This window comes from Manacus candei, unplaced genomic scaffold (assembly GCF_025592945.1).
Source record: "Manacus candei isolate 608988 ecotype Guabito, Panama unplaced genomic scaffold, ASM2559294v1 h1tg000017l, whole genome shotgun sequence".
Taxonomy (NCBI): domain Eukaryota; kingdom Metazoa; phylum Chordata; class Aves; order Passeriformes; family Pipridae; genus Manacus; species Manacus candei.
Genome location: NW_026138065.1, coordinates 32,353,280 through 32,368,645, shown reverse-complemented (window position 1 = coordinate 32,368,645; position 15,366 = coordinate 32,353,280). Strand labels below are relative to the sequence as shown.

At 44.9% G+C, this 15,366-nt stretch overlaps 1 protein-coding gene across 1 annotated transcript; it reads right to left on the bottom strand.

Moving 5' to 3' along the window:
* Window positions 1-1,003: 1,003 nt before the first annotated feature.
* Window positions 1,004-9,895, bottom strand: LOC127469339 (uncharacterized). Its single transcript, XM_051783503.1, has 8 exons — window positions 9,715-9,895; window positions 7,914-8,025; window positions 7,098-7,242; window positions 5,887-6,000; window positions 5,171-5,315; window positions 3,955-4,103; window positions 3,315-3,454; window positions 1,004-1,999 (listed from the first exon to the last, which is right to left on the bottom strand). Exons 2-8 carry the CDS (start codon window positions 8,017-8,019, stop codon window positions 1,878-1,880), a joined length of 921 nt encoding a protein of 306 aa, XP_051639463.1. The 5' UTR covers window positions 8,020-8,025; window positions 9,715-9,895; the 3' UTR covers window positions 1,004-1,877.
* Between the last annotated feature and the right edge of the window lie 5,471 nt (window positions 9,896-15,366).

Genomic DNA, 15,366 nt, shown 5'->3' with positions numbered 1-15,366 from the left:
TCCCAGTCTACCTTCTCCTTTAGCATCCTAAATAACTGTCCATCATCAAACAATCCTTTAGTTTTTAATGACCACCTTATCCAACCCCTGACTAATGACACATGGCACCAACAGCCTTCCTTCCTGGAGAAACACCCCCTCTGCCTCCCAGCTTTAATTGTCTGTCAGAGGACTTTGACTTTTATGACAGCTTTTGTGCCTCTGTAGAAGTCAGTGGCAATATAAAAGAGTTCACCCTTACCAATGTGCTTTTTGACTCCTTCAGAGAACTCGAAGAGGTTCATGAGACACGACTTCCCTCTACAGAAGCCCTGTTGACTCTCCTCAGATAATTAATTGCATTCTGTGGTATAGTTTCTAGTCATTTGGCCAGCACAGACATAAGGTACAGACACCAAGAAACCTCCTGAAGGCTTTCTTTAATGTCCTGTGGAAAGTCTGCCCTGGTCCAGGAGCTGTTTGCAATGCTCTTGCTTGGGAGGATGCAAAACCCTCCAGGGCTCCCCGTGCATTAACTGCTGCACAACCTCACACCAGCTACTCACCTTGCCTGGACCCCTTAATCCACATGCCAGTGGATTTAATACCACTGTATTAAAGAAGGCAGCTTAAGGAGAGGCTGCTGGGAATTTACTAGCTGGGCTCTTGGGAGGCAGAGCTTATAAAATAGAAACTTAATGAACAGGGTGCTGGGCAGAGGAGTTTAAATCACACATAGGAATCTGCATCCTCCTGTAAGGCTGACAAAGGCGTTTTCAGTGGAAGCAGCTCCATCCAAGAGCATCCCAGCAAGGGATCAGAGTCACCGTGGAATCCCGGGCATGAGTGAGGTGGGAGCCAGGACAGCTGCTTTAGATGATCTACAGAGTTAGTGGCACAGTGGCAGAATTAGCTGATTTATTAGAAAATAAAACAACATGCCAGAACGATGAGAGGAATTGCATTACACTGCTTTTGGTTTTTGCTAAATGTAAACAATAACACACATTATTTTAGAATTTAGCTTTGCAATAGTATTGCAAGATATTCAATATCTGAAAGCACCTGCCATGTAAAAACACTTTCCAGACACCTGTGAGGCACCACCAACTCTCGATTAGGCACAGGAAATAGAGGCAGTGGTCCAACAATTCAGTCAACCCACTTGTAGGCTTCTTAATACCAACTAAGAAGTAGTGAAACCACATGAGAAAGGCACTGATCCAGGATGAACTCGCTCTACCGGTTCAGATATTATTTTTTTTTCCTTAAACAGGCTTCCTTTGAAGCAGCAGGCTTCACCCCAGATCAGGTACCATCTCATCTGTACATCTAACCTCCTTCCAGAGTGGCCACAAACCATCCTCCAGCAGGAGACATCCAGCCAGCACAAGCTCAGGGAAAGGCAACTCATTTGTGTCAGAAGTCTTCAGTCACTCCTCCTGCTCCCTTGTCTATCAAACATCAGAGCTGACACTGTAAAGGTAGATATCAAGCTGTAGTATCTGTTTCTGTCATGCTGAAGAGAAGCAGGAAAGGAAGCAGTTGCTGCCTGCAGGAGATCTGCTCACAGCACCAGGACTTGTGGATACTGAGGACCTCCCACTGGCAGCTCTCCTTGCTCTGGCAGGAGCAGAGAGCTGCAGCTCAGGCACCACAGAGGTGCACAGGGCTGCTCAGCTAAAGGACCTTTCCCTGCACTTTTCCAGAGTAAAAGCTGTGAGTAGCTCGCCCGAGAGAACGTGGGAGTGAAACAGGTCTGCAGACACCATCTACCTGCCTTTGGGATGGAGAATAAGAGGGAAAAGCACAAGGCAATTGATACTGGAAGGAACGACCAGCAGATGCCCAATTCTTTTTTCTCCCTTTCTAGTATCTGCCACAACATGCCAGAGGTCTCAGGCCACTGTGCCTGACGGGTCTGTGGTTCCTGAGGCTTCCAGTGGTCTCTTATAGTGTCTCCAAGTGACTAGTCCCAGCCGAACAGCAAAGATCAGGGAAGTCCCTGCCAGCAGAACAACTAGAAACAAACCAAAATGAAACAAAAGCGTGTTAGAGCATAAGAGAAAGACATGACCCCTCTTGTCATACCCCAGCTCTCAGTACTGGGGGCATTCAGGGAAAGAGAAAAAAAAAAAAATCCCCTGTATAGGATCCATTGCCCCCAGAGTTGTATTTCTCAGAGTTTCACTGCTATACAGCCAAATTTGCCCAATGTTTCCAGGTCAAGGCACGTCTAAAAAGGGGGAGGCTTCATGGACACAGGAATTAAAGTGCATTACATTAACAAAACACTCCAAGAATAGTTGAACTATATAAAGAAACATGTATGAGTTTGGGAAAAGCACATTCTTGTCCTACCAGCCAAACAAGCTCAACCACTAAGATTTAAGTTTTGCTGGTAGAAATGCACCTACTACAGGAACATAGGAGACAAGCCTCCAGTGCCCCCATACCTGTGGCAGACAAGCTTTTCCAAGTCCTGCTTGGTGCTTTTAGACATGACCAGAACTCCAGCTGCACTTACAGCAAAGGGAACATGTACTGGAATGGTTACAATGGTGGTACCAGTCCAGAAATTAGCTTTAGCCACTGGTATGTGGCAGTGGGAAGGCTGAAGGGTGGGAACATGCTCCCTTCTGCTGACCCCACAGTGGGAATAGGCATCTCAGACTGCTACAGCAGGATTCAGAGTTCACACAGCTCAGTCCCTCTCATGCCAGCATAAAACTGCTCATAATGGTATAGCTCCTGCCAGACTGTGATTGTACAGAATTTGGACAGCTTAAGCCCTTTTACAATGGATGACTACACTCAGCTCTGGTACAGTGTCTGGCAGCTGCCAAATAATCCCAGAAAGACTTGTTAAGGCCGGCCTGAGCTCTGCATAGGAGAGGAGCATGTGCAGGGCTTTGCATTATGAAGCCCTCTGTGGGTCAGAAGCTTATGCACTGCTCCCATATCCCAAACAATACAGGGCAAATGGGAAGTCCACAGCCTTCATCCCAGCCCTGCTTTTCCCTTGGCCCGCCCTGTGTCAGATGGACTAGCAGAGGACTCAAGTGGGTGATGGAGGATTGTGGGGCAAACACATAGAGCTCAGGAGTGAACTTGAGACAACACAAGGTTTGCATTCAGCCCCAAGGCTCATGGGCAATGATTTCTGCTCTACTCTTTACTTAGCAGAATAAATACCTCCAAATATATCCCTGTTTCTGCTTTTAATAAATAGCACTTTTCAAGTGGCGAGCTTTCTGCCCCTAATACACAGTTAGAATGTGGAATTGTTCACTGCCTTTCTTTTACAGGAGGTGGAAACAGTCCAAAAGATTCACCTATGAAAATGTTGTTGGTCATTGGGGATGAAAACGAGCTGTTCTTGCATGCGCTGCCAATCAGGGCTGTTATGACCACTGGGTAGATTGTGAGGTTATAGCGGACATACTTGTCAAGAGAGAAGTTTTCTAGGTAAAACCTGTGAAGAAAAAGAGTGACCAAAGTAAGCATTTTCTCCACTTTTATTTATTTATTTTTTTTTACATTCTCTAAGAAAGGAATTAGACAAAGAATGGGAGGTTTGTGGGCTACTTTGGACCATAGTCCAAAATTTTTTTACTTACTAAAATTCAGAAGATTCATAAGTCATTTATTTAAGGTAGGTTTAGGGGAAAATAAAGCCATGTTTCATATGTTTTCCATATCACACCCTCGTCTGTACACCTGAGGCAGGTTGGGCTCGTGCAAGTCACAAAACCCTGTTCCTGGCCCACAGCATGTGCTTATTGGCATTCCTGAGGGTCAGGGAAGAAACGCTCTGCCCAGTGTCCCAGTTCATCTGCCACGGATTGTAACAGAGGCCTTTGTGCTCCGTGTCGGGACAGGGACGAGCCACAAACAAACAGGGACAGACAGACACCATTTGTGAGAGGTGGGAGGGGTCTTTGAGGCTTGGTGGGAACCCGTGAGGGCGCTTACCATATCACCAGGCAGAGAGCAAGGATGCTGAGAGAAGCAGTGGTTGCTTTCTCGTGGGACACGTTCCCCTGGTAGATCAGCACAACGGCGAAGTTCAGCAGGGTGGCGATGGTGGTCCACGTTCCGTACAGTGCCAGCCCGTTCTGGACCTGCCACACAGCACAGCAAGGGGACAAGCAGGGATAAATGGGGTAATCTCTGCCTTCTGTGACCCAGAGGCCCTGGGGCAGTTAAGCCAGACTTCTGGACCCACTTGCAGGAAAAGTCCCTCTGGATGGAGAGGCATAGAAGCCTTGGAGTCCCCAAGGAAGTCCAGGGATCCACCCCAGCAGTGTGTTGTGCAGGTGTTGCAGGGAAGTTCAGTACAGGGGTGTAAAGAACAGAGCCCACTCTCAGTTTGTGTTAAAAGATGTAGGCACGTTTCCAGAAGGGTTGGTAGGAACTTTTCCGTGCAGAACTCCCCCTCCACCAAAAACCCCACTTTCTTCTTGGGTGGTTTCTTACTGCTGACCCACTTTCTCACTGAGCAACCCCAACATTAAGTAAGGAATCAAAGGTGGTTAAAGCACACACAGGCAGCCATGGGAGTGAAATGTGAGATGTCCTGGAGAGAAGAAGAAGGCATCAAGGTGGCAGGTTTGAGCTAGGAGAGAGGAACAGGACTGATGGAGTATGAGTGTGTTTATCTTTTTTTCTCTGTGAGGTTTGCCAAACAACCCCTCTTCTCAGGGACAGCAGAAAAGCAACTCCTTCCAGAATTTCACAGAACTCAGAAAGACAGCTGCATTTGAATCCTTGAGCACTGTACACTTCCCCATATAAGAAATATATAATTTTTTGAGGTCAAATGTCAGGAACATCATGATCAGCTACAGCATCAGAAGCCACCCTTAGTAATGGCTTCTCCCCCTGCAAGAAATATTCTCCCCACCCCAGATGCAAGTTTGGGCTGAAGTTTTCCCACTCCACTGAAAACTTCACTCTGCAGCAGCTGGAGAAGTACCTTGCCCTGAATCATTCCCATGGTGTCTGATAGGAAGCAGATGCAATTAAGCCTATGTGCACCTGCAGCAAGCACAAGTCAAAGTCAGGGCAGAACTCTTTCCTTACCTGTGTCCTGCCATTGAATCTTTCGCTCTTGATACCTCCAACACTGCACAGAGGGGGGGCATTTTTTAGCATTTAGCCACAGCACAGCTTCCCAAATGCTACCTACCAGAATGCGGATGAGCCAGAGCTCAGCTTTGTGGCCCTTCACAAACCACGAAGAATAGATGCTCAAGGCTCGGTGTGAAATGAAGAGGGAGGCACACGTGGTAAGAGTGAGGACTACCAGGAACACCAGGGCTGGAAGGAGGTATCTAGGACAAAGAACACACACAATAGACAGTACATTTTTTTCAGTGGTGTCACAATGCTTTAATTCATAGCTTTAGTGTTTGGCCTTTCCTGAATTTAAGTTGATCAGCCTTTAATAAAGGTAATCACTACACGTAGCCCACATTTTGACATTCTGCTGTTGCTGTTTTACTCTGTTAATCATGAAGTTATTTTCCTAACTGCAACTAATTTCTTCACCTCTTGACAGTGGTGCTTTTATAAGCCCTTAATGTGGCCATGATTATGAAAACAATCCAAGGCAGGGAGCATTTATGAAGAGGCATGGCTCCTGTCTTACCTGTGGAGGTAAAAACATAGAAGAGCAGCAGCTTTGAGGAGATCTTAGACTTCAATGACCAAGCTAGGTCATGGGCAAGATGACAACATCATGCAAAAACTCCAGACTTCTATGAAGGCTGTGTTTTGCCAAGGCCTGCCATAGGGTTTTACAGGTGTGATTAAGTGTTCAAACATAGAGGAAAAGGCAAAATGAAGTACTGGGGCATTCTGAACAAGAGTGCTAGAAAGCATTTGTAGCAAAAGGCAACTTACTCTCGGTCCCACAGAAAGAGCCATCCAACATTGAGGCCATTATTCAGACACCATGCCACATAAAAAGGTATTGGCAGCAAGTCTGGCTTTATGAAGACACATCCAAGTTCATTCCTGCCAGGACAAAGTGGGCATGGAGAAAGGAAAACAATGCCTGCATTGACCAACCAAACTTTCCTGGCCTCATTTTTCTTATACTACCAGGGACTCTACACTGGAGTTAAATATTCCAGTTAAATCAGATTATTTCTCCTGTGCATCCTTCTCTGACACAACACAGTCCCCGTGGCTTTCCCCATCTGGATACTGTCCCACAGCACAGAACTTCTTGCTGGTCTCTGCACCATCACAGGTACAGTGGATACTAAGGACTGCTCCACAGATGCTGTAAAGCTTGTGCCACTGCTGGTGGCGGCAATGGCATGGCCATGGAATTTTAGCCTCGTTCCTGGGGCTTTTGGGATCACTGTGTGAGTATGTGAGTATGTATTTTGTGTGTGCTCATACATGTGTATGGACTGATTGGTAATTCTGTACAAACACACACTTCATTCTTCCCTCAACATTTAGTGTTGCTCATCACCAGCTGAGAGATTTCTTACAAACCATGGAAAAATAGCAGATACACAACTCCAGCTAAGCACTCCGTGGTCCCCCTTGACAGGAGAGGTACAGTGTAAGTCCTCCCCACAGAAGACATCCTGGAATACTACAGATACTGCAAGGAACTGCATGAGGCAGTTACTGACCTCATAGCCCCAGAAAAAGCTTGAAGTCCAGTTCAACAAGCCAAGAGACTCCCCAGTGGTGATTCTCTGATGTCTAACAGCAAGTAAACTCAGAGCATTAGATCCATAATCCATTAATTTTGCCCCTGTGGATTGTCAGCATCTAGCAGTGGGTAAGTGCAGGTAAAACTGTCAAATCCCACGAGTTAGTGGAGATGAGGCCTCACAGAGCAGTTTACACACTGATACCTGTTCACATGTTAGAGCAGTTCATGTACACCTCCAAACTGCTTCCCAGCTTTGGATGCTCAACCTAAGAGGTGCTCCAGCAGCAGTCCTTCTGCATGCCAAGTCAAGATAAATGGCAATGGGTTTACTCTTACTAGAAACCCCAGAAAAGGGGCTAAGACTCTGAGCTACTACAGAAAGGAAGAGTCACTGTCCCTTCTCATTTATACCATAAACAGTAAATAGGGAAAATACCTTCGACAGATCCCAGACAAGGCGTAGAGAAGCCAGGCGAGCTGCCAGGCATAGATGACATTCCAGATGAGGAAAGTCCAGCCAGCTGGTGTGAAATCAGTGCTGTACTTGTCTGAGATGTTTCCAGGGGTTGTCCTGAACAGACCTGTGGTGGTGAATGTTATTGCAGGCAAAACTGTTACTACATCCTAAGGATGGGGAAAGACTGCTGATTTCCCTCACCCTTCAATCTTCCTCCAGATTTCATCCACACCCCAATGGGTTTGGGGATGATGAAAGCACACCCTTGGTGTAAACAAGCCACATGCTGCAGTTGGCTTCCCTTTAGACACCCATTATGGGATCACTGTCCCTATGGGGAACCCCGAGCACCTTCCCTCTTATATAGAACCAGAGGAGCCAGCTGTGTGTGAAATCCAGAGAAAAGCACAACGTCAGTTGCTGGCAGATTCAGCTGGGTAGTGCTCAAACATGACACCACTGCCCTCTATAAACACCACTGCCCTCTATAAACCCACAGCAGCAGCCTGAACATCTCCCAGCAGGGACACAAGGGCAATGTCTGCAAAGACATTGCACCACTAGATCAAGGTTCACCAGGGACGAGATCATTTCCTTGGATTTTAAGGGACTAGATTTGGGCTCAGGCATCTGGCTGTAACACCTGGAGGATGCACCAGCCACTTCCACCTTTCACAGAACAAGGTGTACTTGGACAGTTGATGAGCTAACAAACAGATCTATCCCATCCTTATATCATCAAACTGCACAATGCATGAAATCCACCTCTGAACAAAGACAATTTGCTTGTGGTACCTTTGAATATCCCAGTGGCATTTCCAGCGTTCATTATCACCATGACCGTGAAAGTAGCCAGAGACAGAAACATCACCAAAACCTTCAACTTGTGTACAGCATCCATCTTACCCTGCAACATGTTACAGATATTGTTTGACTACCCTAAAGGATGCCTGGATTTGTTCCTGTTCTGTAAGACAAAAACTGTTTTAGAAATAATGTTGTAAATTCCCAAATTTTAACTGCTGACTTTTTTTCGTGGTGTTTTCGTTAGAACTAAAAAGGCCTTGCATGGGCTGGGAGCACCTGTGTTTGAGGAGACCTCACTAGGTGGTAGAATGGAAATGGGAAGCCATTGGCTGTCCAGTGAGCAGCCTGCTCCATCCCTCCATGCCTCCATCCCTTACTGGCACAGAGCAAGAGCCATAGCTTAGGTTTGCCTAAATCAAAGGTTTTAAGGCCTAGATACTCAGCCAGCAAAAGAGTGATCCCAGCTTATTTACATCACTATTGCAGTTTTACTGAAGCAAACAGGCCTATCAGTTTTACCCACTCTAGGAAGCAAATATGAAAATATTGAAGTCTTGGCCTTGCAGCCAAGTGCCTTTTAGTTCAACATAACTTTTCACATTTACCTCTCTAATCCCATAACTCCTACAAATTAACTTCCTTTCATGGTGGTATTACCTCCTCATCTACTGGCTGCCAATAAGATTTAAATGCTTTAGCAGGTCTCAAGAACTTTACAGACTGTAAAATCTACATACTATGTTTTTTCAAGGTTAGTAAGTAGTGACTTGAGCTTTCCCAAGTGCTTTCCATTAGTCCAGAATTTGTTCTATCACGGCAGAGTTCTGTGCCACCTCTAAGAGTAAGCATACATACATCCAAACTATAGGCAACAGCCTTTATTTCTCCTCACAGCTCAGCACTTGAGCTGCCTTCTCTGTACAATGCCACTCTAATGCCTTCCAGGGCTGGCAGGAACAACAACTGGAGTCGTTCCAGGTTGCTCAGTCTTGAACTAATAAATTTCAGTTCCCACAAAAGTGGATGGTTTTATAGTTCCGGGCTTTGTTCATTGACTGAGCTGCATCCAGACACGTCACAAGGAAGTGGGAAGGGAATTCCTGTTTTCTGTAAATCCATACCATGCTTTGCCCTTTTCAGTTCTCTCTAAGTGGAACCCCCCCCCTTTTTTTAAAATAAAAATTAAAATCCTATGTGGGAGAACTCATTTCACTCAAGATATCAAATCCCAGTTAGGTTTATGTCAGTCAAATGACGAAACAACACACTGTCTTCAACAGATACAGTGGATTAGCAACTTCTGAAAAGAAAAATCCACTTGTACTATTAGAGATATCTTTTCTGGCTCAGGAAATAATTGACATGCAGATTTCTGAAAGCCATGAAAACATAGGAGAAAAATATCACTGTACACTTGTCAATGATCAAGGAAAGAATATAAGAACAGGACATTTGGCCACTCCAAACCAATATATGGGACAAGATGGTCCTTTAATCTCACTGTCAGTCCAAATCTCTGTCCTCTTGCAGTCCTGTAATTGTCTTCAGCACCTCGTTTCTTTTTCATTAGCTTATTTGGAAGAACCTTGATTGCACATCTTCAGAGAAACCCATGCTTGCTTACGGAAGTCTAGGAGGAAAGCCTTATTATACCCATCAATAGTTTCACCACTGTCTCTCACCTCCTGCCTCCTTCTAACTTACTGCTTGCAATAAACATCTGCAATATGTCTCTGCCTGCAGTTTCCAGTCACAAACACCCTTTAGAACAATCAGAAATATTACTCACGGGGATCCACACAGGATTTTTGGCAGTGTTTTACAGCTGCAGTTCAGCTACAAGCAGCGCTGGGGAGTCTCCGCCGCCTAATCTTACCTAAAGAAATTTTATACAACTTTCAGCAGATTAATAATCTTGTATTATTAGCAAAGAAAGTATCACAGTAGTTAGACATACTTTCTGTCTGTGAGCTGCTGCAGCCTCCAATTGGCTAAAACCTCCCAAAAACAAGCACTTATGCAAGAGAGATGTGGTTACTTAACCAAAGCCTTTTATAACAGCCAGACATTGCATAAAACACTGCATGATCCCAAACTTGTTGGCAGACAGAAGCTAATGAGTGCGTGCTCTGGGCTATTGCCTGCTTTGTCCTTCCCCATTTCTGCCAGGAGGGGGGAAACTGAGCACTTAATGCAAAATATTGTATCTCAGAATCAGCACTCCGGAGTGGGAGAGGGGATGCTGGCAGAGGGTGCTGGAGAAACAGCCTGGATTTGGGGTTTGGGAAAGATGAAGATCATAAAATGGTTTGCATTTGAAGGGACATTAGGAATCATTTAGCTCCAACCTCCCTGTCATAGGCAGGGACACCTTCTACTTAGACCAGTTTGCTCAAAGCCCCATCCAGCCTGGCCCTAACACTTCCAGGGATGAACGTCCAGATGTAACACACAGAACCACAGAAAAGTTTAGGCTGAAAAAGACCTCTGAGATCCAGTCTAACCATTAACAACACAGCAAGGTCTGGATCCTGTGAGCATCTTCCTTTAGCAACAGATGGAGATTGGTTCACAAGTAAATTTTTGTTTTTAGATATGTAAAAGGCTCCTGCCCACCCCCACCAGTGCAAGCCCATCCCATAGAAGCAGTGGAAGCCATGCTACCTGATCAGTCTCCACCTGCACCTCTGTCTGCTACAGAACCACAGGCACACCACATCCATCCCTTTCATTTTATATTTCTGATTGTTTCCTCTCAAATTAAAACTTTTATACCCAATTTCAAATATTCTTCAGCATCGAAATGTTATTTACCTTGTGCAGCTACAGTGCCTACCAAGCAGACAGTCTTGCTGGGATCTGCCCCATCTCAAATATAAAGGCAGTGATTAACTGGCACTTATCCTCACCCATTGGAAACAACATCATAGGACTGGGAATTAACCCAGCTGGAGCTTCCTTGGTCATTCAGATAGGTGTGCAAAGCCTGTGTGAACAGGGATTATCCAGCAGTGGGAACTGCAGGGCATCCAGCCAGCACTGTCCTCACCTATTTATCAGTGTAGGTGTGAGGTCCACCCTTTGAAGGTATTCTGAGGTCCACCCTCTGAAGGTATTCTGATGTGGAAACCAGTGGCTTAAGTATGATCATTTCTTACTAGCCAGAGCTGCTCATACATAACCTGTTCCCTGAAGAAGACAAAGACGTGAGCTCACAGCAGGGTGGCATTTGCATTTTTCTCTCCTTTTTTCACTTTGTGTATCCCCCAGATATGAACCCAGTGACTCTGCCCCTGTCCTAGAAACTGCCTTCAGGTTACAAGTTTATAAGCTCTTGTTACATCAAGCATGGGATGAAATACAAGAGCCACTATACAGTCTCTGTTCCTAAAATCTACAGTGCACCATTTTCCACACTGGACCATGTCTTATTTATGGCCTACTTGTGTATATATGTAGTGGATATATATATGTGTGTGTGTTTGCTCATCAGATAGTCCAAACTACCTTAGCATGATGTCAGACATTCCATTTTCATCCAACAAATGGGTGGCCTGAAATCCTTCACTGAATACAGACCACTTTATCACAGCTGGTCAGCCAGGTCCATGCTGATCTAAATCCACGTAAGTTCTGCATGTGGGAAACATTGGCCAAGTGGGAGAACCAACATACACCAACCCCTTGCTGTCCCATGTTCTTGCTGGTTATTCCATAATGGATCTCTTGTTGCAGTGAGACAGCTGGAAGCAATGCCACCATAGGTGGCCTTGTCCTCTTGCCACACACAGTCATCCAGGCAGAAACTTTAGGCCCACGTTCTGAGATTCAGAAGGGTTTTTTTGCAGAATAAATTGCAACACAGGCCTTAGATAAAATATTCGAAATTATTTTATCATGCAGCACTACAGAAATCCCCTTAAGTATGTTTGTAAGGTACAGAGGAATGTACTTAGTGCTTATAAAGGTATTAAAATTGAACGGCTCTTGCTTCACTAGGCTGTACAGCATTCCCAAAAGTGGGAATGCTCAGGTTGGCTACGGATTTAAGATACCAGAGTCAAACTCAAAGGAAGTATTTATGGAAAGACCCTACCTTTCTCTAGTGTATCTTCACTGAAAGAACTTTTAGGCTTATATCTTCAACATGGGTTTCATTTGAATATCTTTGCTGGCCTGTTGAGGAAGAAAAATTTGTCAGAGGAGTGACAAATGCAGTTATGTACATTTCAGTCAAGAAATGGCTGCAAAAGTTTGTATGCACAAAGGGAAGCATGATACAATCCACACTGACAAAAGGATGTGCTTTGAAATCCAGATATGTTGCAGCAACACTGAATGAAATCACTGGAACCAATTCCATGACAGAGACAGTGGTTGGTACTTTTCAAGACAAGCTGCTTTGAATCAAAATAATATTCACCAGGCTCATGATAGGGAAAAACAGTTTCCAACTAACAGTTATTTTACAAGCATGGCAGTTTTCCACTGATAAAGAGAGGAAAATACATACTCTCCCTGTATTACCAAAAATCTTTGAAGGGTCTATCTTTAGACTCTTGAGAGCTCTCATTTGCAATTTCACGGAGGGAAAAAAATAAATAGGAAAATAGCTGCTTTGCAAGAAAGAGAGGAGCTGTACCATGCCCCTCCCTCCCCATGCACACTCCCTGCAGCACCATGATGTGCTCCCCAGCATCAGGGCACCTCAGACACCAGCTCACAGACAACAGCAGGACTGCTTGCAAGGGGACCACATCTCCACTGCCACTCCTCCATGCACTGGAAGGCCATGCAAGCACTTACAAGGTGCTGAAATAGCATGAGCAGACTTTGTGCTGGTATTACTGCCCTGCTGACAAGAGTAAGACCCTTTTTTTAAAAAAAAAACATGAATCCTCCTGCTAGTAACTGAAATAAAACATTATGAGAACAGACAATTTGAGTCCCAGGACGGAGTGGAAGCCAATTGCTTTCTACCTAGAGGTGCCCCTGTGGAGATCCTGTCCTCAAAATAAACTCATTTTGCACTGTGCAGGAACTGGGACAAGTTCATCTGTGGGCAGCTCACCCACATAATGCCACACACTGTCAACAGCAGGAAACTCCAGAAGGCAAAGCTCCAGAAACACTTCCCCAGCAAAGCAGGAGCTCAGCAATTCTGACGAAACTGCCAAAGCCCTTTGTGCCTATCAGCAGTGATGGAAGGTTTAAATCCTAAAGGTATTCTGCACACTCAGAGCTCCAGTTTAATCTTTGCAGCCACTTGCTTTAACTCCAGCCTTTCCTAATGTGCCAGGCAAACTGGCACCCAGGAGTCAGCGACCTCGCTGGAAATCATTTTCAGGCCAAGTTCAGCAAGTGTTGACAACCAAATATACTAATCTTCTAACAACAGCTCAAGCATCCTAATCCTGCAGTGGGTTAATCTGGGTGCCTTCAATGCCACGGATTAGCTTTTCGTTGCTGCTGGGAGGGATGGGATTTGGCTGTGCACACTAGGATGGGCACACAGTGAAGAGGATCTGTGTTAGCAATCCCCTTCGGGAATTTTAAGAAGGAAAATCATCTGCTTTTTATTGCTGGAGGACAGAACAGATCCACCCTTTGGCAGCAGGGAAATATCCCTAGGTTTGAGGGAGCAATAAGAGTAAGAAGAACTCACTACCCTCTTATTTTCAAGCAGGCTTGAAGCTGCCATGCTAAAATTCATTGACTGTTCTCCAAATCTTTCCACTGAACTCTGATTAAGGACATTATTGTAAGCATTTAACTAATTCAAACTAACCCCTGCCCATTCTTGTGAGAGAAAGAGGAAAAAAGACAATGCACTTCTGTCTTCAAGCTAAACTTCTAAGAAGCAACAGAAAATATTCTCCCCAGATGTTCTCACTTACTTATTGGTGAGTTTTCCTTCTTCGAGGGCAGCCCAAGAGTCTGCAGCAGTGTCTGGTGTCTGGCAGGCAGCATCCACAGCATCAGACCAGGAGCACAGCAGCAGGCAGGTACAAGGAACCAGAAACTCACCTGCACAACCCACCCCTTCAAACAGTGCAGCTGTGAAGAGATGAGGAAAACAGCAGAGTTGATCAGGAATAAGCAAAGACACATTTATATGGCTGGATATCTTCAATTTATAAACTTCTTAATTGTGTAAAGTATATTTTACTCAATCCCATGGCAGTACTGCTGCTCACAGGGCTCTCCCATGTCCTCCTCCATCACTGAAGTGATACAACCAACAGCGTTCATTCAGCACTCTGTTTCTCAGTGTCACTTCTATACCCTGATTTTAAGAATACAGACATATTACCCTCCTGGATAGCTTTTCTCTGCCCTCACCACTATCACCCTGGAATGCTTCACAAGCTTTTTTTTTTTTTTCTCCCCACAACTCCACCAAAAAGAGCAAAAGGCAGCCAGGAAACAAGCCCCTTGCACTGACAGCAGCACAGCTGTCTCTAAGCTCTCACTGGGCAGAGATGGCTATTTTGCAGAGCCCACATGGCCACCCAGCAAGGTCAGGAACAGAGACAGATAGGAAGGGATGGAAGGCACCTCGATTGTGTCCAGAGCAGAAGTTTTTCTGACTTCTGTGAGAGCAGAGAGCTACCTTCATATATAGCTGCAGCATCCAGGTCAGTGAGAACCTCTCATGCAGAAAACCAGCTTGAGAGGTAACTTGGGTGGCCTGATTTTCTTTATGGCACTTTTTTGGTGGCATTTTATATGCTTAAATGCAGCAGTGTCACCTCTAATTGGCAGCATTCAATGCATGTCTCAAGCTGAACATTTAGCAAGTGAGAAACATTTTGATGGCAGTGGCTTTTCTACAAGAGGGCAGCATGAAGCTTAAACAGATGACTACCATTCCCAGCAGTTGAGTGCCTCACTTTTGCATGAATATTCCTCTAACATAGCAATTTTGCAATCTAATTATCTAGGTCTTTTTTAAAGGCAACTGGAGTTTATATAAAATGCCATCATATGGGTATATACCACCTCCTACATGAATTACGAGCAGGACTAGAATATTTAGTCTCATTACTGTGTGAAATTAGTGGAACAAAACTTATTGCAAGACCTTACAGATAGAGAAGGCGATTTTTTATTAATAAGATAAGATTCCAATAAGTTGGTTCTACCCACTTCCACTCTCCCACCAACACACATGCACAGAGCTGGCCAGGATCAGGAAGGAGGAGGAAGCACATGGGATAACACCATCCTGACCTCCCTGCATCTCTTGGACGGGCTCTTCTTTATTTTTGGATGCATCTTTTATACCTGTCAGCAGTGGATACTGTGATTTTGTGTCTCATACCTCGAGAGTTTCAGGCAAAACTGAGTCTGTTGTTACCCTCGTATTTCACAGTTTCTGTACTGTGGGTCATCACCTCCTCAGCTTATCTCTAAGGCTTCAGTTTGTTTATTGTCCTCT